Genomic DNA, 25,151 nt, shown 5'->3' with positions numbered 1-25,151 from the left:
CCTCCGGCACTTGCAGCTCTACCCTCCAGACACACCCCTGCCCCCTCAGGCACTCGCAGCTCTCCTATCCAGACACACCCCTGCACCCCCCGGCACTCGCAGCTCTCCGCCCCAGACACACCCCGGCACTCGCAGCTCTCCGCCCCAGACACACCCCTACCCCCACACCCCCGGCACTCGCAGCTCTCCGCCCTCGACACACCCTACCCCCGCACTCGCAGCTCTCCGCCCCAGACACAACCCTACTGCCGCACTCGCAGCTCTCCGCCCCAGACACACCCTGGCACTCGCAGCTCTCCGCCCCAGACACACCCCTGCCCCCACACCCCCGGCACTCGCAGCTCTCCGCCCTAGACACATTCCTGCCACCCCCCCGCACTCGCAGCTCTCCGCCCCAGACACACCCCGGTCATCGCAGCTCTCCGCTCCAGACACACCCCGGCACTCGCAGCTTTCCGCCCCAGACACACCCTACTCCCGCACTCGCAGCTCTCCGCCCCAGACACACCCCGGCACTCGCAGCTCTCCGCCCCAGACACACCCCTACCCCCACACCCCTGGCACTCGCAGCTCTCCGCCCCAGACACACCCCTACCCCCACACCCCCGGCACTCGCAGCTCTCCGCCCTAGACACACCCTACCCCGCACTCGCAGCTCTCCGCCCCAGACACAACCCTATCCCCGCACTCGCAGCTCTCCGCCCCAGACACACCCCGGCACTCGCAGCTCTCCGCCCCAGACACACCCCTGCCCCCACACCCCCAGCACTCACAGCTCTCCGCCCTAGACACATTCCTGCCACCCCCCCCGCACTCGCAGCTCTCTGCCCAGACACACCCCGGCACTCGCAGCTCTCCGCCCCAGACACACCCCGGCACTCGCAGCTCTCCACCCCAGACACACCCCAGCACTCGCAGCTCTCCGCCCCAGACACACCCCTGCCCCCACACCCCCGGCACTCGCAGCTCTCCGCCCTAGACACATTCCTGCCACCTCCCCCCTGCACTCGCAGCTCTCCGCCCCAGACACACCCCGGCACTCGCAGCTCTCCGCCCGACACACCCCGGCACTCGCAGCTCTCCGCCCCAGACACACCCCGGCACTCACAGCTCTCCGCCCCAGACACACCCCTTCCCCCACACCCCCGGCACTCGCAGCTCTCAGCCCTAGACAAATTCCTGCCACCCCCCGCACTCGCAGCTCTCCGCCCCAGACACACCCCGGCCATCGCAGCTCTCCGCTCCAGACACACCCCGGCACTCGCAGCTTTCCGCCCCAGACACACCCTACTCCCGCACTCGCAGCTCTCTGCCCCAGACATACCCCGGCACTCGCAGCTCTCCGCCCTAGACACACCCTACCCCCGCACTCGCAGCTCTCCGCCCCAGACACAACCCTACCCCCGCACTCGCAGCTCTCCGCCCCAGACACACCCTGGCACTCGCAGCTCTCCACCCTAGACACATTCCTGCCAACCCGCCCCCCCCCGGCACTCGCAGCTCTCCGCCCCAGACACACCCCTGCCACCACACCCCGGCACTCGCAGCTCTCCGCCTCAGACACACCCCTGCCAACCCACCCCGGCACTCGCAGCTCTCCGCCCCAGACACACCCCGGCACTCGCAGCTCTCCGCCCGAGACACACCCCGGCACTCGCAGCTCTCTGCCCCAGACACACCCCTGCCCCCACACCCCGGCACTCGCAGCTCTCTTTCCTAGACACATTCCTGCCACCCCCCCGCACTCGCAGCTCTCCGCCCCAGACACACCCCGGCACTCGCAGCTTTCCGCCCTAGACACACCCTACCCCCGCACTCGCAGCTCTCCGCCCCAGACACAACCCTACCCCCGCACTCACAGCTCTCCGCCCCAGACACACCCTGGCACTCGCAGCTCTCCACCCTAGACACATTACTGCCAACCCGCCCCCCCGCCGGCACTCGCAGCTCTCCGCCCCAGACACACCCCTGCCACCACACCCCGGCACTCGCAGCTCTCCGCCTCAGACACACCCCTGCCAACCCACCCCGGCACTCGCAGCTCTCCGCCCCAGACACACCCCGGCACTCGCAGCGCTCCGCCCCAGACACACCCCGGCACTCGCAGCTCTCCGCCCCAGATACACCCCTGCCCCCACACCCCCGGCACTCGCAGCTCTCTTTCCTAGACACATTCCTGCCACCCCCCGCACTCGCAGCTCTCCGCCCCAGACACACCCCGGCACTCGCAGCTTTCCGCCCCAGACACACCCTACTCCCGCACTCGCAGCTCTCCGCCCCAGACACACCCCGGCACTCGCAGCTCTCCGCCCCAGACACACCCCTACCCCCACACCCCCGGCACTCGCAGCTCTCCGCCCTCGACACACCCTACCCCCACACTCGCAGCTTTCCGCCCCAGACACAACCCTATCCCCGCACTCGCAGCTCTCCGCCCCAGACACAACCCTACCCCCGCACTCGCAGCTCTCCGCCCCAGACACACCCTGGCACTCGCAGCTCTCCACCCTAGACACATTCCTGCCAACCCGCCCCCCCCCCCGGCACTCGCAGCTCTCCGCCCCAGACACACCCCTGCTACCACACCCCGGCACTCGCAGCTCTCCGCCTCAGACACACCCCTGCCAACTCACCCCGGCACTCGCAGCTCTCCGACCCAGACACACCCCTACCCCCCCGACACTCGCAGCTCTCCGCCCGACACACCCCGGCACTCGCAGCTCTCCGCCCCAGACACACCCCGGCACTCGCAGCTCTCTGCCCCAGACACACCCCGGCACTCGCAGCTCTCCACCCCAGACACCCCGGCACTCGCAGCTCTCCGCTCCAGACACACCCCGGCCATTGCAGCTCTCCGCTCCAGACACACCCCGGCACTCGCAGCTTTCCGCCCCAGACACACCCTACTCCCGCACTCGCAGCTCTCCGCCCCAGACACACCCCGGCACTCGCAGCTCTCCGCCCCAGACACACCCCTACCCCCACAGCCCCGGCAGCTCTCCGCCCTCGACACACCCTACCCCCGCACTCGCAGCTCTCCGCCCCAGACACAACCCTACCCCCGCACTCGCAGCTCTCCGCCCCAGACACACCCTGGCACTCGCAGCTCTCCGCCCTAGACACATCCCTGCCAACCCCCCCACCCGGCACTCGCAGCTCTCCACCCCAGACACACCCCTGCCACCACACCCCGGCACTCGCAACTCTCCGCCTCAGACACACCCCTGCCAACCCACCCCGGCACTCGCAGCTCTCCGACCCAGACACACCCCTACACCCCACCCCCCGCCACTTGCAGCTCTCCGCTCCAGACACACCCCTGCCACCCCACCCCGGCACTCGCAGCTCTCCGCCCTAGACGCACCCCTGCCACCCCACCCCGGCACTCGCAGCTCTCCGCCCCAGACACACCACTGCCCCCCCCCCGCACTTGCAGCTCTCTGCACCAGACACACCCCTGCCCCTCAGGCACTCGCAGCTCCCAGACACACCCCTGCCCTACCCCAGCACTCGTAGCTCTCCTCCCAGACACACCCCTGCCCTCTCAGGCTCTCGCACCTCTCTACCCAGACACACCTCTGCCACCCCACCCCGGCACTCACAGCTCTCCGCCTCACACACCCCTGCCCCCCCTGCACTCGCAGCTCTCTGCCCCAGACACACTCCTGCCCCCTGGCACTCGCAGCTCTCCACCCCAGACACACCCCTGCCCCACCCCCGGCACTCCCAGCTCTCTGCCCCAGACACACTCCTGCCCCCCGCACTCGCAGCTCTCTGCCCCAAACACACCCCTGCACCCCCCTCCGGCACTTGCAGCTCTACCCTCCAGACACACCCCTGCCCCCTCAGGCACTCGCAGCTCTCCTATCCAGACACACCCCTGCACCCCCCCGGCACTCGCAGCTCTCCGCCTCAGACACACCCCGGCACTCGCAGCTCTCCGCCCCAGACACACCCCCGGCACTCGCAGCTCTCCGCCCTCGACACACCCTACCCCCGCACTCGCAGCTCTCCGCCCCAGACACAACCCTACCCCCGCACTCGCAGCTCTCCGCCCCAGACACACCCTGGCACTCGCAGCTCTCCGCCCTAGACACATTCCTGCCAACCCGCCCCCCCCGGCACTCGCAGCTCTCCGCCCCAGACACACCCCTGCCACCACACCCCGGCACTCGCAGCTCTCCGCCTCAGACACACCCCTGCCAACCCACCCCGGCACTCGCAGCTCTCCGACCCAGACACCCCTACCCCCCCCCGGCACTTGCAGCTCTCCGCTCCAGACACACCCCTGCCACCCCACCCCGGCACTCGCAGCTCTCTGCCCTAGACGCACCCCTGCCACCCCACCCCGGCACTCGCAGCTCTCCGCCCCAGACACACCACTGCCCCCCGCACTTGCAGCTCTCTGCACCAGACGCACCCCTGCCCCTCAGGCACTCGCAGCTCCCAGACACACCCCTGCCCTACCCCAGCACTCGCAGCTCTCCTCCCAGACACACCCCTGCCCCCTCAGGCTCTCGCACCTCTCTACCCAGACACACCCCTGCCACCCCACAGCTCTCCGCCTCACACACCCCTGCCCCCCCTGCACTCGCAGCTCTCTGCCCCAGACACACTCCTGCCCCCTGGCACTCGCAGCTCTCCACCCCAGACACACCCCTGCCCCACCCCCGGCACTCCCAGCTCTCTGCCCCAGACACACTCCTGCCCCCCGCACTCGCAGCTCTCTGCCCCAAACACACCCCTGCCCCCCTCCGGCACTTGCAGCTCTACCCTCCAGACACACCCCTGCCCCCTCAGGCACTCGCAGCTCTCCTATCCAGACACACCCCTGCACCCCCCCGGCACTCGCAGCTCTTCCCTCCAGACACACCCCTGCCCCCCCAGCACTCGCAGCTCTCCTCTCTAGACACAGCCCTGCCCCCTAAAGCACTCGCAGCTCTCCTCTTCAGATACACCCCTGCCCCCCCAGGCACTCGCAGCTCTCCTCTCCATGCAACCCCTGCCCCCCCCTCCCCCCCAAGGACTCCCCGCTCCCCTCCCATACAAACCCCTGCCTCCCCAGACACACTACCCCCAGGAATTCACAGCTCTCCTTCCCAGACACACTCGTGCCCCCCCCCAGGCACTCAAGCTCTGCTCCCCAGGAGCTCGCAGTTCTCCCCTCCAGACACACTCCTGCCCCCCCAGGCACTCGCAGCTCTCCTCCTCAGACACACTCCCGCCCCCCCAGGCACTCACAGTTCTGCCCCCAAGGCACTCAGAGCTCTCCCCTCCAGACACACCCTGCCTCCCCCCAGGCAGTCGCAGCTCTCCTCCCCAGACACACTCCTGCCCCCCCCCCCCCCCCGGCACTCGCAGCTCTCCTCCCCAGACACACCCCTGCCCCCTCAGGCACTCCTACCTCTCCTCCCCAGACACTCTTGCCCCCCCCCCCCCCAAGGCACTCGCAACACTTTTCCCCAGACACACCCTCGCCCCCGGGCACTCGCAGCTCTCCTCTCCAGACACACTCCTGCCCCCCCCCGCACTCGCAGCTATCCCTCCAGACACCCTGTCCCCATAGACACTCGCCGCTCTCCTCCACAGGACACACCCTTGCCCCTCAAGAACTCGTAGCTTTCCTCCCCAGGTCACACCCCTGCTCCCTCCCCCCCCCTGGCACTCGCAGCTATCCTCCCAGATACACACCTGCCCCCTCAGGCACTCCTACCTCTCCGCCCCAGACACACCCCTGCTCCCCCTCCGGCTCTCGCAGCTCTCCGCCCCAGACAAACCCCTGCTCCCCCCCCCCACGGCTCTCGCAGCTCTCCGCCCCAGAAACACCCCTGCCCCCCCCCCAGGCAATTACAGCTATTCCCTCTAGACACACCCCTGCCCGCCCCCCCCCGCACTCACAGCTATCCCCTCCAGACACACCCCTGCCCCCTCAGGCACTCGCAGCTCTCCTCCCCAGAACATACCCCTGCCCCCCCAGGCACTCGCAGCTCTCCTCCCCAAACACATTCCCGCCCCCCCAGGCACTCACAGTTCTGCCCCCCAGGCACTCAGAGCTCAGCTGCCCCTCCACTTCAGACAGCCACTCCACTGACTCAATTATAATTTTGCTTTACTCCCCACAGTCACATGCGCACTTTCCTCCCCCAGCAAGTCACACGCGTAGTCTCCTCCCCCAGTCAGTCACACGCAAACTGTTCTTCCACAGTCACACATGTACTCTCTACCCCAACGGCAGTCACAAATGCACTTTCCTCACACAGCCAGTAATACCTGCACTCTCCTCCCACAGTCACACCTATACTGTCCCCCCAGCCAGTCACACCTGCACTCTCCATCCACAGCCAGTCACACCTGCACTCTCCATCCACAGCCAGTCACACCTGCACTCTCCATCCACAGCCAGTCACACCTGCACTCTCTTCCCCCAGCCAGTCACATGCACAGTCTGCTCCCCCAGTCAGTCACAAGTGAAATCTTCCACAGTCAGTCACACATATAGGTTTTCTCCCCAGGCCGTCACACGTGCACTGTGCTCTCACAGTCACTTATGCACTCTCCTCCCCCAGCCAGCCACACCGTACTCTCCACCCACAGCCAGTCACACCTGCACGCTCTCCCCCAGTAAGTCACTCCTGCACTCTCAATCCACAGCCAGACACACCTGCACTCTTCCCCCAGTCACTCCTGCACTCTCAATCCACAGCCAGTCACCCTGCACTCTCCCCCAGCCAGTCTCACATGCACCCCCTTCCACAGTCACACCAGTACTCTCATCCACAGCCAGTCACTCCTGCACTCTCCTCCCAGTCAGTCTCACCTGAACTCTACATCCACAGCCAGTCACACCTGCACTCTCCACCCGCAGCCGGTAACACTGCACTCTCCTCCCCCAGTCAGTCACTCCTGCACTCTCCTCCCCCAGCCAGTCACACCTGCACTCCCCTCCCACAGTCACACATGTACTCTCCCGCCACCCAGTCACTCCTGCACTCTCTCCCCAGCCAGTCTCACCTGTACTCTACATTCACAGTCACACCTGCACTCTCCACCCTCAGCCAGTAACACTGCACCCACCTCCCCTAGTCAGTCACTCCTGCACTCTCTTCCCCCAGCCAGTCACACCTGCACTCTCCTCCCAGTCACACCTGCACTCTCCCCCCTATCCAGTCACACCTGCACTCTACCCCCGACCAGTCACATCTGCACTCTCCTCCCGCAGTCACACCTGCATTGTCCCCAGTCACACCTGCACACTCCTCCCACAGTCACACCTAAACTCCCCATCCAAAGCCAGTCACACCTGCACTCTCCTCCCCAGCCAGTCACACCTGTACTCTCCTCCCTCGGTCACACCTGTCCTTCCCCCAGCCAGTCACACCTCCACTCTCCCCCAGCCAGCCAGCCCCCCTCCCCCCGCCCCAGTGTCCTTTACCTTCATTTCCCTCCGAGAGGTCTGGAAGGCGCCACAGTACTCGCTTCTCCTCCAAGCTCCTGGAAACAGAGGGGGGAGTGAGGTGGGGGAGGACATATAAGAAGTATGAGGTAGGAAAGAGGGAGAGAGAGGACAATGAGTGAAAGGAGGCAGCACGTCCCACTACATATCGACACCTTGGACAAGGCACTGTGTATTGAGCTGACGGCTAAATATATAATTTAAAACACTTGCCACGCTCCTCTGTGACGTGGACATTTGCGGGAAACCATGTGCACCTTCAACATTATAAAGCGACAGCGGTCCCAAGGAGACATTAAAAAAAAAATTAATTTGCTGCATATCTATCGGCATGTGGCATATGCCACAAGCAGCAGGAAACCCCCACTATGACACAACACCCCATAAATAAAGTAAAGTTCCAAAGTACAGACCAGGAAGCCTGACGGGTGCCTGGTCATTCTCACTTCACAGGTGTGGACTGAACCATGGTGAGAGGTTTGTCTTCTCTCCCCATGGCCCAGGAAGGAAGAGAGAGGCCTCAGAACTCAGGGAAGGGTGAAGCTCAGATACAGAACAAGCATTTGCAATGCAATTGGTCTCGCCTTTGAGACCTTCTATGTATTTAGTTATGCAGCACATTAGCCTGGGTGCTGAAACATCTACTGTTCTTTAACATGGAGGGAAAGTAAGCACCAAACTGCAGAACACGCCAGGTATGGGAACACATGGAGAGAAGTACTGCCTATCAGCGGGAAAATGTATTGTCCAAAGCTCTGTTTTTAATATAATATCAGCCCCTTCGGTGGTCATATCACTGAAAATACAAGATTTGAAAAAAATATTATCGTCTATGGATGCTCGTTGAATACAAGTTTCTATGGCCTGGAATCTAGGGAATGCTAAAGTGATTCTGGTATTTTACTGACCTTTGCTGGTCGTTTTTCATCAAGAAAGTTAAATAGAGGCAGTTGCCAGAAAAATACAAAAAGAAAGACAACCAAGTAGAAAGCAGTTCTGGTATGTTACTGACCTCTACTGGTCGTTTTCTATCAATACAGTTAATTAGAGGCAGTTGAGAAAGCAGGAAACTTTCCCAGGATTAACAGGTGTTCATCACACCTTCCTTTCCAGCAGGAAGCATAACTTTTGGGAGAGGGACATATTTACCACTGGTGCAGCAGGTGCACTTGTACCAGGGCATATTCAACCCTGATAATTGCTGTACTTCACTAACACAACAGCAGTGAAAGGGGCCATTTTTCTTGCTTGCTCCAGGGCCCTTGAACTTCAAGCAATGCTGATGTCTTGGGAAGGAAGTTTTGGAAATCAGAAACGTTCTTTTACTCAGAACTCAACTAAATACCAGAAAACCTTGCCTTAAACGCCAACCCCCATCGCCAAAATATCACATGCCCCATAGACACTACTTCAGGGCCGTACACAGGGGTCAAGGACTCATTCCTGAGACCCCAGCTCTCTTCCAGCCTCACCAGCTTGCAGACGGGTGCAGCTCCATGTTGGTGACCGGCTCCTCCACAGGTAGAAGGATCTGAATGTTGTTAAGTGGGGCAGGTGTTGCCATTGCACATGCGTTGTAGGCGTACTCCACGCTGACCCGTGTGCAGGTAGGCTCGCATGTCCAGGAGGCCGCCAGGCGCAGCGGAGTTGAGCCGGGGCTTGGTCTGGATACCTGTGGAACAGCATGGACCAAGTGATGTAGAGATGAGAACGTGCAGGTGACACGAAACTGAGGGGATGGAAGGAGAAAGCAGAAAAGGGGGCAACACAGAAGGAGGTTCTGGGATACTACACTAAAGGGCAGAAAGGAGATGGGGGTGCAGGGGGGTTGAATATGCAGAAGAGGTGTAAACAATAAGTTACTTACCTTCGGTAACAGCTTATCTGGTAGAGACAGGTTCTAGCTGCGGATTCCTTACCTTTGAATTCTCACCAGGCACTGGACTGGATCTGGATTTTTTTACAGCAATACTTCTGCGCGTTGGTAGAGGACCACCGGATGGGACGTAGATAAGAGTCCATATAAGCCCTCCTCTGACGTCAGTTTCTTCTGTGACTATTTCATGCCCCAAAAATGAGGAGCCACTTATAGAAACTGTCTATGGAAAAAGTGTGTCAAAAGAGACATCTTAATGTCAAACAAGTAGAAAGTCCTAATGAAAGGCATTATGAAGCCAAGGAAATGATCTTTTAGCTAAAAGGAGAAACCAGTTCACAGAACAGAGAGGATAGGAGAGTCGGTAAGGATTCTACGGCTAGATCCTGTCTCTACCAGAAAAGGCCTTACCGAAGGTAAGTAACCTATTCATCCTATAGAGCCATCCAGCCGCAGATTCCTTACCTTTGAATTAGATACCATAGCAAAACCATCCACGGAGGAGGGTCTATGAACTGATCTTGCTAATAATCTCTGAATAGAACTAGCCAGTCTATAATAAGACAGAGGATCCCGGACACTGTTAGGAATTTAGGTGGGCCACAGCATACGCTTCATCCTAAGAACTGTGGTAAGGACCACAGCCAACAGAAGCCATAAAGACATTGAAAAGCATGGAAACAGCGTTACCCGTAGCAAACGAACGAACAAAAAAATGTGTCTGAAGAAAACATTCAACAGAAACATAATACTGAACGCTCCGATGATGAGGTCTGACTATGTTCTGCCGTGACTTGAGGAACCAAAGCCCACAGGCAATGCCACTGAGCTACAGCCCCTTGCTTTAGAAACTCAGTAAGCAGGGAAACCTGCTCCATGGAGACAAAGGAGAAAGAATTCAAGAAACCATCCATCATGGAAGGAGCACTGAACAATGCTGGAACAGATATATGCGAATACAACAAAATCAGTATTGGTTGTCCGGAGAAAAAACTGCCAAGAAAAGTGGTAACACCACAGAAACAACAACAATGTATAACTCACATAGGAGGAAAAGAAAAGCCAGCTTATATCTAACTCACGGGAGGGAATATATATATAAATTCAGTTCCCGTCTTTCCTCAAAACAATCCCATTCACTTCTCGACGTTAAAAATATGAGACGGCATAAATCTGGTATGGTTCCACACATTTTATTTTTCCATTCTTAAGACAAAAGTGCTCCGTACTGATAATTCCAGGCTGACGCGTTTCGGCAAAATGCCTTCTACTGGGCCATGGAGATACATTATATAGTGCGTCTATTTAAAGGGATACTTCCCTCCTTTTTCCACCATCACCCAATTATAATCAACATCACACCTTTCCACAGTTTACCAATACGCTTCAATACCATTTGTCAGAAACCTGTTTTCTAAAACGCCCGGGGGCAGAACAATATTATACCTTTTAATTTTAGATATACATTTCCTTAAGTAGATAACTTTTTTTTACAATTCATGATTTCCTTTGTTTTTACTCTTATTTTGTTGGGAGCACCCTTTTCTTTTTCTAATTGTCTCCCAACTATTCTAAGAAAAACTTATTTCAAATTATCCACAAGAACCACAATCATTTAAAAATTCCTTTCTGTCCAAATGCAAATTTCCAATTTGAACCATCTAAATACTTTTTTTTCTTTTTATCCTAATCCATGGGTCCCAATAATACTACAATTAAATATATTTTCCATTTCATCTGTTAGTGACCAGTTAGTATTCAATTAATTTATTCCAAAACAATTTTTTACACACACACACACACACACACACACACACACACACACACACACACACACACACACACACACACACACACACACACACACACACACACACACACACACACACACACACACACACACACACACACACACACACACACACACACACACACACACACACACACACACACACACACACAACACACACACACACCCCCCCCCCCCCCCCCCCCCCCCCCCCCCCCCCCCCCCCCCACACCTCCACCCCCACCCCCCCCCTGGTGTTGGGCCCGGATGTTTGCAGTTGTTTTTCCTCTTGGAAAGTCTTTCGAAGTCACGAGGTATGTGACTCCTCCTTTGGATCATATTGCGCATGGGCTTCGGCTCCATCGTCAGATTGTTTTTCTCCTGCAGGGAAATGATGGAGCGTAGTAATAAGCAGTGAAGATGCCCATGTGTGCTGTATCTAAATAAGATCAACTGGAGCAGATAAAGGTAGCCGGGTGGGCGTGTGTAGATCTGCAGCTCTACATGCCAAGAACAGATGCATACTGGTAAGTAGCATATTCCGTTTGAGGCGTATGAGCTGCAGATTACACACTGTGCATAGATTACATAGCAGTACTCGCTCCTAGCGGTGACCACCAGTATCTGTTGCAGTAGTTTGAAATAGTGTTGAGTACAGCCTTGCCCACACTAGCTTGTTGCTTAGTTTGCACATCTACACAATAGTGTTTAGTGAAAGTGTGCGGTGTAGACCATGTAGCTGCTTTGCAGATATCATCTAAGGGGATGTTGCCTAAGAATTCCATGGAAGCCCCTATTTTACGTGTAGAGTGGGCTTTAGGGGTACAGATAGCATGCGTTTTGCTTTGTGGTAGCAAATCTGTATGCATTTAACAATCCACCTAGCTATCCCAGATTTTGAGATGGGGTTGTCTTTGTGTGGTGGTGAGAAAGAAACGAACAGGTGTTTGGTCTTTACGAAAGGGTTGTGTCCTCTCGATGTAGTAGAGTAAGGCTTGTTTGACATCTAGTGTGTGTAGAGCTCTTTCTGCAATGGTCTGTGGCTGTGAGAAGAATACGGGCAGTTCCACAGATTGGTTTAGGTGAAAAGGCGAAATGACTTTAGGGAGGAATTTTGGATTAGTGCGGAGAACAACCTTGTTATGGTGCATTTGCAGAAAGGATTCTTGAATGGTGAGTGCTTGTAGCTCACTGACCCTTCTGAGGAAAGTAATGGCTACAAGAAAAGCAGTTTTCCATGTTAGGAATTGAAGTTCACATTTGTGTAGGGGTTCAAAGGGAGGCCCCATTAGTCTCATGAGAACGATGTTTAGGTTCCAGACAGGTGAGGGTGGCACTCTGGGGGGAATTATCCTCTTGAGGCCTTCCATGAAGGCTTTTATAGCAGGTACTCGAAAGAGTGAGAGATGTTGCCTGTTTTGCAGATAAGCTGCTATGGCAGCAAGGTGCAGTCTAATAGATGTGTAGGCTAGGTTGCATTTTTGTAGGTGTACTAAATAGCCTATGATGTGTTGAATGGACACATCTAAGGGATTGATATTATTGTTGTGACAATAGATCACGAAACGTTTCCACTTGACTGCGTAGCAAGCTCTAGTGGTAGGTCGTCTAGCTTCTCTAATGACGTTCATACAGTCAGGGGGAAGATTAAGATAACCGAATTCTAGGATTTCAGGAGCCAGATCGCAAGGTTGAGCTGAGCTGGGTCCGGGTGCCTGATCTCTCCATGGTTCTGGGTTAAGAGGCGTGGAGAGAGGTGTAACTTTTGGTGCGGTACTACAGATAGTCCCAGCAGTGTGGTGTACCACGGTTGTCTGGCCCAAGTTGGAGCTACTAGAATGAGAGTGAGGGAGTGTTGCTGTAGTTTGCGCACCACTAATGGAATGAGTGGGAGAGGCGGGAAAGCATACGCAAATCTGCCTGACCAGTTAATCCATATCGCATTGCCTTTGGACAATGGGTGTGGATACATGGCGGCGAAGCTTGGGCATTTGGCGTTTTCGTGGGTGGCGAAAAGGTCTATTTGTGGATGGCCACACATTTAAAAGTACGGGTGAAGAACTTGTGGATGGAGTTCCCACTCGTGGATCTGTTGTGTTTGTCTGCTCAGCAGATCGGCCATAGTGTTTTGGACTCCTGGGACATGTTGGGCTAGGAGAAAGATTTTTGGGGGTATTGCCCATCTCCATATGCTCTGTGCTAGGTGAGAGAGCTGTGGAGAGTGTGTGCCGCCTTGTTTTTGTATATAGTACATGGCTGTCACGTTGTCCGTGCGGACTAGGACGGCCTTGCGTGAGACCTGTGTCTGAAAGGCCTTTAGGGCTAAGAATATGGCTAGTAACTCTAGATGGTTGATGTGGAGTAACTTCTGTTGAGGTGTCCACCTCCCCTGCATGGTGTGATGTAGAAGGTGAGCTCCCCAGCCGGAGAGCGATGCGTCCGCTGTCAGTACTATCTGAGGAACCGGGTCTAAGAACGGTCGCCCTTTGGAAAGGTTTTTGGCGGTCCACCACTGCAGAGAGCGATGGGCACGACCGTCTACCAACACCAGATCTGTCAACTGACCCTGGGCCTGGCTCCATTGGCGCGCTAAGCACTCTTGGAGAGGACGCATCTGGAGTCTTGCGTGAGGTACTAGGAATATGCAAGAGGTCATCATTCCTAGAAGTTGCATGAACACTCTAGCTGGAATAGAGTGTTCTGGCTGAAATTTGGTGCAGAGAGCCTGAATGTTTGCTATCCTGGCAGGACTGGGATAGGCTAGCGCTTTTGAGGTGTCTATGGTGGCACCGAGGTATTGTTTTACGTGGGATGGTTGCAGATGGGACTTGGTATGGTTTACTGTGAAGCCCAGTTCGTGAAGTAGCTCGATAGTGGCGTGAGTGTGTTGTACACACTGGTTGTATGAGCTGGCTTTTATTAGCCAGTCGTCGAGGTATGGGAAGACATGGATGTGTTGTCTTCGCAAGTGTGCTGCCACTACCGCTAGGCACTTGGTAAACACCCGTGATGCTGTGGTGACTCCAAATGGGAGCACTTTGAATTGATAGTGTTGACCGTCCACTACAAATCTGAGAAACTTCCTGTGAGCCTTGTGAACAGGAATGTGGAAATAGGCGTCCTTTGTTTTTTTTTTTTTTTTTTTGTTTTTATTGAGCATGATCTGTTTCATTCAAACAAACAAAATATATATATTCTTAATACAACAAGAAGTACATCAGATAAGAAAAACAAAATCATTACAGCACAATACGAATGCACAATTAATATAAAATATAGAAAATGCAAAGTAGATCTCTACATGTTTTACATCATCAAATCATATCAACCCTTCTCTCTACAGGGGGGTGATCATACATTGGAGTACCAGTTGGAAATTGGGGCCCAGATCTGGGTACCCGGAGTCTAGTTTTCCTGCCTCTTGTACTATATATAGCTGTCTCCTGCTTATATATGGCAAGAAATCGGCTAAGCCACATCTGAAAAGTAGGTACATTGGGATCTTTCCAACAAGCAGCCAAAATGATACGAAAAACGGCTGTGCCCAGGAAGACAATCCTCTGTTCCTCCAAGCTGTACCCCAAAGATTCATCAAAACCTAAAAGAAATAGGGTAGCGGAGGATCTAAGAATCCGCCCGAATATTTGAGTCCAAAATCCTCCAATCAATGTTTGCAAATTATCCAATTTTGGACATTCGGCAAACATGTGAATTAAATTTGCCTGTCCCTGTCTACATCTAGGGCAGCAATCATCTAGTCGCATTCCCCAGGTAAAAAGTTTGGCCGGGGTAAAATAAAGGTTGTAAATAGTTTTGAAATATTGTGCTTTGAGATTGGGCGCTAAAAATAATGTTGTGTAGAGAGTTAGGGAGTAGTCAATATCTACATCTGGGTTTCCAAGTTTTTGTGCCCAGGATCTCTCCACACGATCTAAATCGTCTTTAGAGGATTGAGAGAATATATCATATAGAGTGCCTATCCTAGTAGCTCGTTTCTCAATAATAGAAAAAAAAGGAAAACTATCTAAGTTGATATTAAGTTTTGATTTCCGTATATTAGTAAAGACTTGAAAATATTTTAAATAATCTGTAGATGGAATATCAAATCTCTGCTGTAGTCCCTCAAAAGATGGAATAAAATTATGTCCAAGAAGATGACCAAGTGTATATATGCCTAAATTCTCCCATCTCCTAGAGACATTATCTATCAGAGATGATGAAATGATCTTGCTATGCCACAGAGATGTATATCTTGTTATTTTGGGTATACCTAATTGTTTTGAGGCAAGTTTCCAGGTTTTCCATGCGTCTCCAATCACCTTAAACTTGGTCTTTTTGTAATAAGACGCTTCCAGTTGTCTCAAAAATAGCCCTTGACATTTTTCACCCAATCCCAGTTCAAAAATAGAAGGAATATAGGAGTCTATGTTGGGTAGATTGGCCGGTTTAACTTTAAAGAGAGGGCCCATTTGTTGGAGTAATGTCGCCCAGAGATAAAATGTCAGGTTCGGGATACCAAGGCCACCTCTATGTACGGAGAGAGTTAATAATGGTAATGCTCTCCTTATTTTACCGTAGTTCCATATAAATTTAGATATCGTGGAGTCAAAAATTTTGATAATACTACCGTCGGCAATCAATGGAATAGCCCGGAACAGATAAAGTATTCTGGGAAATATACTCATTTTAATATAATTCGATCTCCCTATTATTGAGAGATGTAGGTTATCTACCCTCTTAAGATCTGTTTTTACTACCTTAATCAAAGGATCATAGTTAAGTCGGTTAATCTCTTTTACCTCAGGAGAAATAATTACACCAAGATAAGTTGCATTTCTAACTTTGTAAGGACTTTCAAATATAGTATTATTTGTACATAACACCATGGTTTTGTCTCTATTAAGTGAGTAGCCAGAATAAACACCAAAATCCTGGGTTATTTGTTCTATTTCTGCTACTGCTTCGTCTGGATTCGTTGTAAGCACAGCAATGTCATCGGCATATGCCAATATTTTTGTAGAGTATGAGCCCACCATAACTGGTTGTATTTGGGAGGAGTTAAGGAGCTTTAAAATTAAAGGATTAATCACTAGGGCAAATAATATCGGGGAACAAGGACAGCCCTGCCTAGTGCCTCTTTTTACCTCTATAAACTCTGACTCAAAGCCATCAATAAATAGTTTAGCTCTAGGGCTGACATACAGAGCTTTTAAAGCTTTGATAAAGCCTGGGCCGAAGTTATTGTATTCCATCATTTCCCATAAGAACCGCCAAGACACTCGATCAAATGCCTTTTCGGCATCGAGTAAGACCATTGACATCTCTCCCCCCATGACGCCCATGATGTCAAATAAGGCAATGACTCTACGGGTATGGTCAGTTGTTCCTCTCCCCGGGATAAAACCTTGTTGCCATGGGGATACAAGATGTTCAATGATCCCCCTCATTCGGTTTGCAAGTATCTTGGAATATAGCTTTGAGTCAGAGTTTATAAGTGAGATAGGTCGATATGAAGATGGAAGCTGGGGGGGTTTCCCCTTTTTTGGAAATATTGCTATGTTGGTATGTTTCCAAGACTCTGGTGTAGCTGAGTGATATTGTATTCCTAGAAACAGGTCTAGTAAATAGGGGAGTATCTGTTTGCCCAGCACCTTATACAACTCTAAAGGGATCTTGTCAGGACCAGCCGCTTTCCCATTAGCTAGATCCGACAAAGCAATTTCTAACTCTACCATTGTGATTTCTTTCTCTAGTTCTTCTCTACCTCCTTGATCAAGTACTCTAGATAGCTCTGATTCCGGCAACCACTCGCTAAGAAAGGTTTTCATGTCTCTTGTAGATAGATGCTCGTTATCATTTTGATATAGTTTTTGGTAGTATTTTCGAAAGACATCTACTATATCTTGAGGGGAGGTATACTGTTGGCCCTCATATTCTATATTCTATATTCTTTATTTTGTTGTATGTCTCTTTTTGTCTAGTTTTGAGAGCTAGTTGCCTCCCTACTTTTTCCCCTGCTTCATAAATTCTGTTTCTATTGGCTTGATATATTTCCGCTGCTTTTTGCGTTAACGAGCTATTAATTTCGGTTTTTAAAATCAGTAATTTTTGTAGTATATCAGAAGTTGGTGTTCCTTGCTGGATTTGATTGGCATGTACTATTTCCAAGTTGATAAGTGCCGCCTTATGTTGCTTATTAATATTATCCTGAGTTTTCTTACATTTAGCTACATACGCTATAGTCTCTCCTCTGATTACTGCCTTAAAGCAGTCCCATACACTAAATCTGGATGCACTATATTGATTACACTCAAAAAAAGATTGAGAAACTGATGTAATATAGTTGATATAATCTGGGTTCAAAAAAAGCTTCCGGTCAAATGACCATTGGATATTAGATCTATTAAAACTATCCAATTCAAAAATTAATGTGAGTGCATTGTGGTCAGAAATAGTTTTGGGATCTTTAATTATATCAATTAAGGCTGTCCTATGCATTGATGTCATAATATAATCTAATCGAGCATACTTATTATGGGGATAGGAATAATAGGTAAAGCCATTATCATTCTGCCTCAAAGTGTCCCAAGTATCCCTTAAATCATGACTATCCATCAGACAAGATATTGCCCTATAGACTTCAGGTTTTCCGGCCACTATAGTTCCGTGGGAGTCTATTGTTTACTAATTTTTCTATATTTATGTTAAAATCACCACACAGGATAAGTGGACCAGCCCAAGAAGCCAATTCTAGTTCAAGTTCAATAAAGAGTTGTGGGTCATCCAGATTAGAACCGTAAAGTGAGCAAATGGTTATATCCAATTCCAGTTGAACCACAACCCACCTACCATATTATTTATTTATTTATTTATTTATGGCGATTTTTAGAGCGCGCAATTACCCGAAGGTGTCTCGGCGCTGTTGTCACAGAACTCTCTGTAGGGGAAGGGGGGTTTAGGCTTGGAACAGCCATGTTTTCAATTTTTTTCTGAAATTGAGCAAAGTCGGTGCGCATTTGATGTGAAGAGGGAGAGTGTTCCACAGTCTAGCTGTGACAACGGTGAAGCGTCTGTCTCCCCAGTTAGCCTTTCTTGTACGGGGGACTGTTAGCAGCTGGGCTGAGGATGAACGCAGTGTTCTTCGCTGTTCGGGCGGGTGAAAGGCTTGTTTTAGAAATAGAGGGCCATGATTGTGGATCGCTTTGTAGGCTATGCACAAGGCTTTAAATTTGATGCGGCTCCTCACCGGCAGCCAATGTAGCTGTTGGATGTAAGGGGAGACCGATGCAAATTTAGGAATGGGTAGCAGGATCCTGGCTGCTGCATTCTGTACGGTCTGTAGTTTATTGAGGACCTTTTGTTGTGCATTTAGAAGCAAGGCGTTACAATAGTCCGTTTTAGAAAAGACTAACGTGCTGACTAAAGTTTTGCCTGCCGAAGATGGTAAGTACGGAATGAGTTTTTTGATCTTTTTTAAGGTATAGAAGGAGGATGAAACCACTGAATTTGCATGCTGCTGGAAGGACAATTTGTTGTCAAAGACAACCCCCAGATTTCGCACCTTGACTACTGGTTCTGGAAGTTGTCCCATTCGTTCGGGCCACCATTGTGGAGACCAGCTTGGTTGTAGTCTCCCGAATGTCATCACTTCTGTCTTATCTGAATTCAGCTTAAGGCAGTTTGATGACATCCAGGAGCTTATTGCTTTCATGCCAGATTGGAAGTTTGAAGCTACTGTATGGCCATCATCGAATACGGACAACACAAGTTGTGTGTCGTCTGCGTATGTGGTGAGAGAAATTCCATAGGATTTGATGACCCTCGCTAAGTCAGACACATATATATTAAATAGTGTCGGGCTTAGCGAGGAGCCCTGTGGTACACCGCAAGGCAGGGAGAAAGTCTGGGAGGTGAATTGTCCCAACTTCACCGTTTGTAGGCGGTTTGACAGGAATGAGGCGAGAAGCTCCTTAGCCTTGTCCCTTATTCCTATAGCCGCGACACGGTCGATCAGTATGGTATGATCGACCGTGTCGAAGGCTGCGGACAGATCTAGAAGTATGAGGATTGCAGCTCCTCCATTGTCCATAGTGGATCGTATTTCGTCCGCGGCTTTCAGGAGAGCTGTCTCCGTGCCGTGTCCCTGACGGAACCCGAACTGAGTATCATCCAGTAAGTTGTTGTTATGGATGTACGTTGACAATTGCTGGTTCATGATCTTTTCAAAGATTTTGGCCGGAAAAGGGAGGCATGCAATAGGCCTGTAACTGGCTGGGAGAGAAGGATCTAAGCTGGGTTTTTTGAGAAGTGGTTTAATAATGGCTTCTTTCCATACAGAAGGGTAGGTGCCGGATGTAAACATTGCGTTGCAGATGGTAATAAGTGACGGGGCAACGGCTTCTGCGACGAGGTTAAGGACGGCAGGAGGGCATGGATCGAGTGGTGATCCGGATTTAGTTCGGACGATCAGGGGTTGAACAATTTCTTTCGTGGTGTTTTCGAAGGCAGAAAACTGTGGCGTATTATTGGCGGTGGAGTGCTCGGTATGGGATACGGAAGGATTAGGCGAAAAAGTGGAGAAGATGGCTCTGACCTTATCCTCGAAAAATGTGGCAAGTGTATCTGAAAGGGCCTGAGATCCCTCCGAGGAGGGTGTCAGAGGATTGGACAGATATGTTACCACCTGAAACAGTTTTCCTGATGAGTTTTTGGCCTGATTTATTTGGTTAGTGTAGTAGGTGGTTTTCTCGGATGTAATCAGTTTTTTGTAATTAGAGAGGGCGTGTTTATAGCTAATCTTGTCGGCATTATTATAGTGTCGGCGCCATTGCCTTTCTAGATTTCTGCAATATTGGCGCTGTAGTCTAAGGGGTTCCGAGAACCAGGGGGCGGAGACCAGCTTTCTGTTCCTATGAGAGGTTTTTGTAGGGGCTAGTTTGTTGCAGGCTGCGTTCAGATTCTCCAGGTAAGTAGCTGAAGCAGCTACAGGGTCCTGAGTGTTTAGCGGAGGGCTATCCTGTATGATCTGGGTGAGCTGGTTTAGATTAATGTTCTTCCAGTCTCTGAATTTTGTTGATCCAGAAATTGTCTGGGAGGGTAGACAAGGATTACTGGGAAATGAAAAGCATACTGCCGAGTGGTCTGTCCATATTAAAGGGATGACCTTAGTGATTGTGATGTCTTTATTGTTGGTAAATAGGCCGTCTAGGGTGTGCCCTGCTAAATGGGTTGGTGATTTGACATTTTGCGTGAGGCCTACTGACTCCAAGTCACCGAGTAGCATTCCTGTATCCGGGTCTTCATAGGATTCAAGGTGAAAATTAAAGTCACCTAAAACGGTGAAGTGTTGGTATCCAATAGTCATCTCAATGATTTTGTTTAAGTTTGAGAGAAATTTTGATCTAGATCCTGGGGGGCGGTAGATTAGCAAACCTCTAAAAGTAGTTTTACTGGAGATGCATATTGCGAAAAGGAGAGCCTCGCATTCAGGAAGAGTTATTTCTGATGTTGTTAGTCTTAGGTGTTCTTTGTGTATAATTGCTATTCCTCCGCCTTTTCTTAAGGGTCTATCTAGCTTGCTTACACAATAGTTGTTAGGCGTGGCATCTCTGAAGTCAGGTCCAGAGGATTCGTCTCCCCATGTCTCGGTGATAAATAGTATATCCAGATCATGGGAGTCAATAAACTCAGCGATTTCAATTTTGTGTTTAGGTAAGGACCGGACGTTTATTAGGGCTGCAGATACTGTGGGTGGAGAAATAGTGGTGTCTGTGGACAGCGTTTCCGTGCAAGAGGGGCATTTAAGCGGTCCAATGCAAGAGTTGTAGTTGAGGAGGGGTATGGGGTGGGCTTTCTCGGCGTGTGGTTTGTATCTCAGGAGTTCGGCAGAGGAGTAGGATAGCAGAGGAGAAATGGCGATGGGCCGCGGACCAAGCAGAGCAAGGGGGGTGGCCCTAGGCCCGGACTCGGCGCGGACGAGCGCAGACGAGCTTGCCTTATGCGCGCCTTCGGCGCGCAATCGTCGCGCCCGCTGCGCTCGTCCGCTGCGCTTCCGGTTCCTATGCATGTAAATAGTGTTGGTTCGGATAAACGTAGAGGGCGTGGTGAGCGCCGCTGGGCGTGTCCTGTGACCGAGGGCGGCGTTGCTGTGGCAACCCTCTCCGCTACAGCAATAGATCTGCTGGGCGGTCAGGTGTAACCAGCGAGCGAGCGCTTCACGAAATGCAGGTGACAGTCAAATATGCTTTTAAAAACACAGCGTGCTAGTGAGCTAAAATCTCCCGGCTTCCGCCTCAGGAGAGAGTCTGTAAGACAGCGCTAGTACTCAGCGCGGGTCAATTTAAGGCCGGGCTTGTGGGCGTGGTGAGCGCCGCTGGGCGTGTCCTGTGACCGAGGGCGGCGTTGCTGTGGCAACCCTCTCCGCTACAGCAATAGATCTGCTGGGCGGTCAGGTGTAACCAGCGAGCGAGCGCTTCACGAAATGCAGGTGACAGTCAAATATGCTTTTTAAAAACACAGCGTGCTAGTGAGCTAAAATCTCCCGGCTTCCGCCTCAGGAGAGAGTCTGTAAGACAGCGCTAGTACTCAGCGCGGGTCAATTTAAGGCCGGGCTTGTGGGCGTGGTGAGCGCCGCTGGGCGTGTCCTGTGACCGAGGGCGGCGTTGCTGTGGCAACCCTCTCCGCTACAGCAATAGATCTGCTGGGCGGTCAGGTGTAACCAGCGAGCGAGCGCTTCACGAAATGCAGGTGACAGTCAAATATGCTTTTAAAAACACAGCGTGCTAGTGAGCTAAAATCTCCCGGCTTCCGCCTCAGGAGAGAGTCTGTAAGACAGCGCTAGTACTCAGCGCGGGTCAATTTAAGGCCGGGCTTGTGGGCGTGGTGAGCGCCGCTGGGCGTGTCCTGTGACCGAGGGCGGCGTTGCTGTGGCAACCCTCTCCGCTACAGCAATAGATCTGCTGGGCGGTCAGGTGTAACCAGCGAGCGAGCGCTTCACGAAATGCAGGTGACAGTCAAATATGCTTTTAAAAACACAGCGTGCTAGTGAGCTAAAATCTCCCGGCTTCCGCCTCAGGAGAGAGTCTGTAAGACAGCGCTAGTACTCAGCTCGGGTCAATTTAAGGCCGGGCTTGTGGGCGTGGTCAGCGCCGCTGGGCGTGTCCTGTGACCGAGGGCGGCGTTGCTGTGGCAACCCTCTCCGCTACAGCAATAGATCTGCTGGGCGGTCAGGTGTAACCAGCGAGCGAGCGCTTCACGAAATGCAGGTGACAGTCAAATATGCAAATATTTGTCGACGAGTCGACGTCTAGGACTCCCCAAACCGGGTTTTGCCAAAATAGCAACCCCACGCGTTTTAGATGTTTGAGATGTTGCTGCCATCAGGTTATATCCAGGAAATTTTAATAAATTTTTATCGCATCCAGCTATGTGAGTCTCCTGAATACACAGAATGTCAACAGGGTCCTGACGTAGCAGTTGAAACAGTTGGGCCCGCTTTCTCCCATCATTGAGACCCGCTACATTCCAGCATCGCAGTTTTACTCTCCCCATTCAAAACTATTCCCCATTGGACCGATACCACCAATGCTAAATAATTTGCGCCACCACCAGCCGACTTTGCATTCGATATTTACTCCATTCCGATCAATCAAAATAGTTGATGTAAAACTCCAGTCACTTACGAAGATTATAATAACAAAAAAGCCTTTAAAGGTTCCTATACTACAGATCAAGCTCTTTTCTGCATTTTTCCCCCCCAGTATCCCCTCCCGCCCCCCCTCCCAGCAGACCCCTGCACCCGACCCTCCACCCTCCCCCACCCATGATGTGAGGCAATTAGACTCTATAAGAGTCTTTAGTGATGGAGAGATGCTCCCAAGCCACCCAAAAAAAAAGAAAGAGGGGAAAAAGAAAGCCCAAAAATAATAAGGAAGATATAGAGAGGCTTATAGAAGCATATAAAGACTAGTAATTCTGATATATCTTTATATCATTCTATCATTCTATCAATCTATCTTTATAAACTCCGAATGATGTCCAATCCACTCTCAATTCTCTCCCTTTTCGTCAACTCTTATTTCCAAAATTCTCTATTCTGTATATATCAGTGTTTCAGTATAACAGGTTTCTTCCCATTCTCAATATCGCTAATAGACCATTAAGTGATACTGTCTAAAAACTCTTTGGCTTTTGCTTCCGAAGTAAAAAATTTGGTCTGGCCATTGTATACAACTTTCAACTTAGCAGGGTTATTAAGATAAACTAAAGCTTTCTTCTCCATAAAGGGTTTAATAAGTTGTCGCAGACGCCATCTCCTCTCCACCGTCGTGTGGCAAAAGTCCGGTCTTACAAAATAGGAAATGGAGTCCCTAGTCCGTCGAGCTTCTGGCCTGGCTCTATCCGAGATGGCTTGTCGAAGAAGAAAGTTTCCAAAAAACACAAGAACTGCTCGTGGATAATTGTCTTGCTTCCGCGTGGGTCGCATAGTGATTGGAGTTCTATGGACCCATTGCACCTCATTCTCCCAATTCCATGAAGAAAGCTCAGGAAGTGTATCTTTGAAAAGTTGAATGATGAAGGCTCGAATATCAGTACCTTCAATATTTTCAGGTATTCCGAGAACGCGTAGGTTGTTACGTCGTGAGCGATTCTCCATGTCCTCGAGCTTCCATCTTACATCACTCAATTCTGCTTCGTGTAATCCCACTTGTTTCTGTGTGGCTGCAGCCTCTGCCTCATTAGTAACTATACGGTCTTCCATTTCTGTCATTCGGGTGTTAAATGTAGTAACAGATCTTGACAGTTTACGCACTACGCCCTGGACCTTATGCAAAGCAAGTTGTGCTTTGCGTCCATCCCTTGATGTCTCTTCTCGATGAGAGGCGATAGCCAGGAGGACTGTATCCATCACCGTGGAGAGCGTAGCATCCTGTTGATTTGGAGAGCACCGCTGCGTCGGTTGAGAGCCGGTGGCTTGTTCTTGAGACCCCAGTGCGGTAGGAGGGGAATAATCCCAAGTTAGTCCCTGGGCCCTCTTCTTCCGTATGGTAGCTCTTTTATTTTCCCGGGATTCTGCTATTCGCGCGTCTTGGTCGCTCTCCGTCTCTGAGCCAGTGTTAGTTTCCATGTCCAGTTCAGAGTCATCTGACCATCTCGCGTCTTCCATTCCTTCCGATATTGAATAAAAGTCTGAAGGATCCCTGTCGGTGTCCGTTGGATCGGGAGTTATCTCATCCCCATCAGCTTTCTCCTTGCCGTCAGGAACCTCCAGTAAATCTCCCAAATGTTTTGAAGTGGCGCCAAGATCTACAATCTCATGACCATTCTCTGGCATATTGCAAATGGGTTGGTGTTGCAGTACTTGCTCCTCCTGCTCAGCCATAGCCAGAGTAATTGGGGTTATAGTGACTGTTGGAGTGATTTCCAGTACAGTTACTGGTGCTGGCGTCCTTGAGGTCTAGGGTGGCAAGGAAGTCGTTTTGGGAGAGCAGGGGAAGTACCTGCTGGAGTGTGACCATGTGGAAATGGTCTGAGTGTATATAGTGATTTAGGGGTCTGAGGTCCAGGATGGACCTTAGTGTCATCCCTTTTTGGTATGAGAAAATATAGGGAGTAAACTCCCATATTTTGTTGGTGGGTAGGAACTAGTTCTATCGCACTCTTTTGTAGGAGGGAGATTACCTCCTGCTTTAAAAGTGACAAATGTTCCTGTGACATTGGGCGTTGTTTGGGTGGAATGTTTTGGGGGGTAGATGTTAGTTCGAGGCAGTAGCCTGACCGAATTATTTGTGTTACCCATTTGTCTGAGGTGATAGTAGTCCAGGCAGGAAGGAAATTGTGGAGTCTGCCCCCGACCGGAGTGGGATGGTCTGGGGGGAGTGGAGGGAAGTCATTGGGTAGGGGTGGAGGCCTTTATTATTTTACCCTTGAAGCCGCCTCTTTGGTAACCCCTGGTGAAGGTGGATTGGGTAGGGGCTTTATAGGAAGTGGAAGCGCTGTCGGAGGAGTAGCCTCTGGAGGTGCTTTCAAAGGAA

General features: G+C 51.6%; 1 protein-coding gene across 4 annotated transcripts in view; it reads right to left on the bottom strand.

The window, feature by feature from the left end:
- FCHO1 (FCH and mu domain containing endocytic adaptor 1) overlaps positions 1–25,151 on the bottom strand; it is a 228,030-nt gene that overhangs the window by 4,799 nt on the left and 198,080 nt on the right. For all 4 annotated transcript variants that reach the window (XM_085639705.1, XM_085639708.1, XM_085639709.1 and 1 more), the window contains exons 26-27: positions 8,926–9,125; positions 7,433–7,491 (exon numbers count right to left, since the gene is read on the bottom strand). In XM_085639705.1, coding sequence (XP_085495831.1) covers positions 7,433–7,491; positions 8,926–9,125 — 259 coding nt within the window. The remainder of the gene's footprint in view (positions 1–7,432; positions 7,492–8,925; positions 9,126–25,151) is intronic.

The sequence above is a fragment of the Triturus cristatus genome, chromosome 12 (assembly GCF_964204655.1).
Source record: "Triturus cristatus chromosome 12, aTriCri1.1, whole genome shotgun sequence".
Classification (NCBI taxonomy): Eukaryota; Metazoa; Chordata; class Amphibia; order Caudata; family Salamandridae; genus Triturus; species Triturus cristatus.
This window is presented reverse-complemented; position numbering and strand designations above follow the sequence as displayed.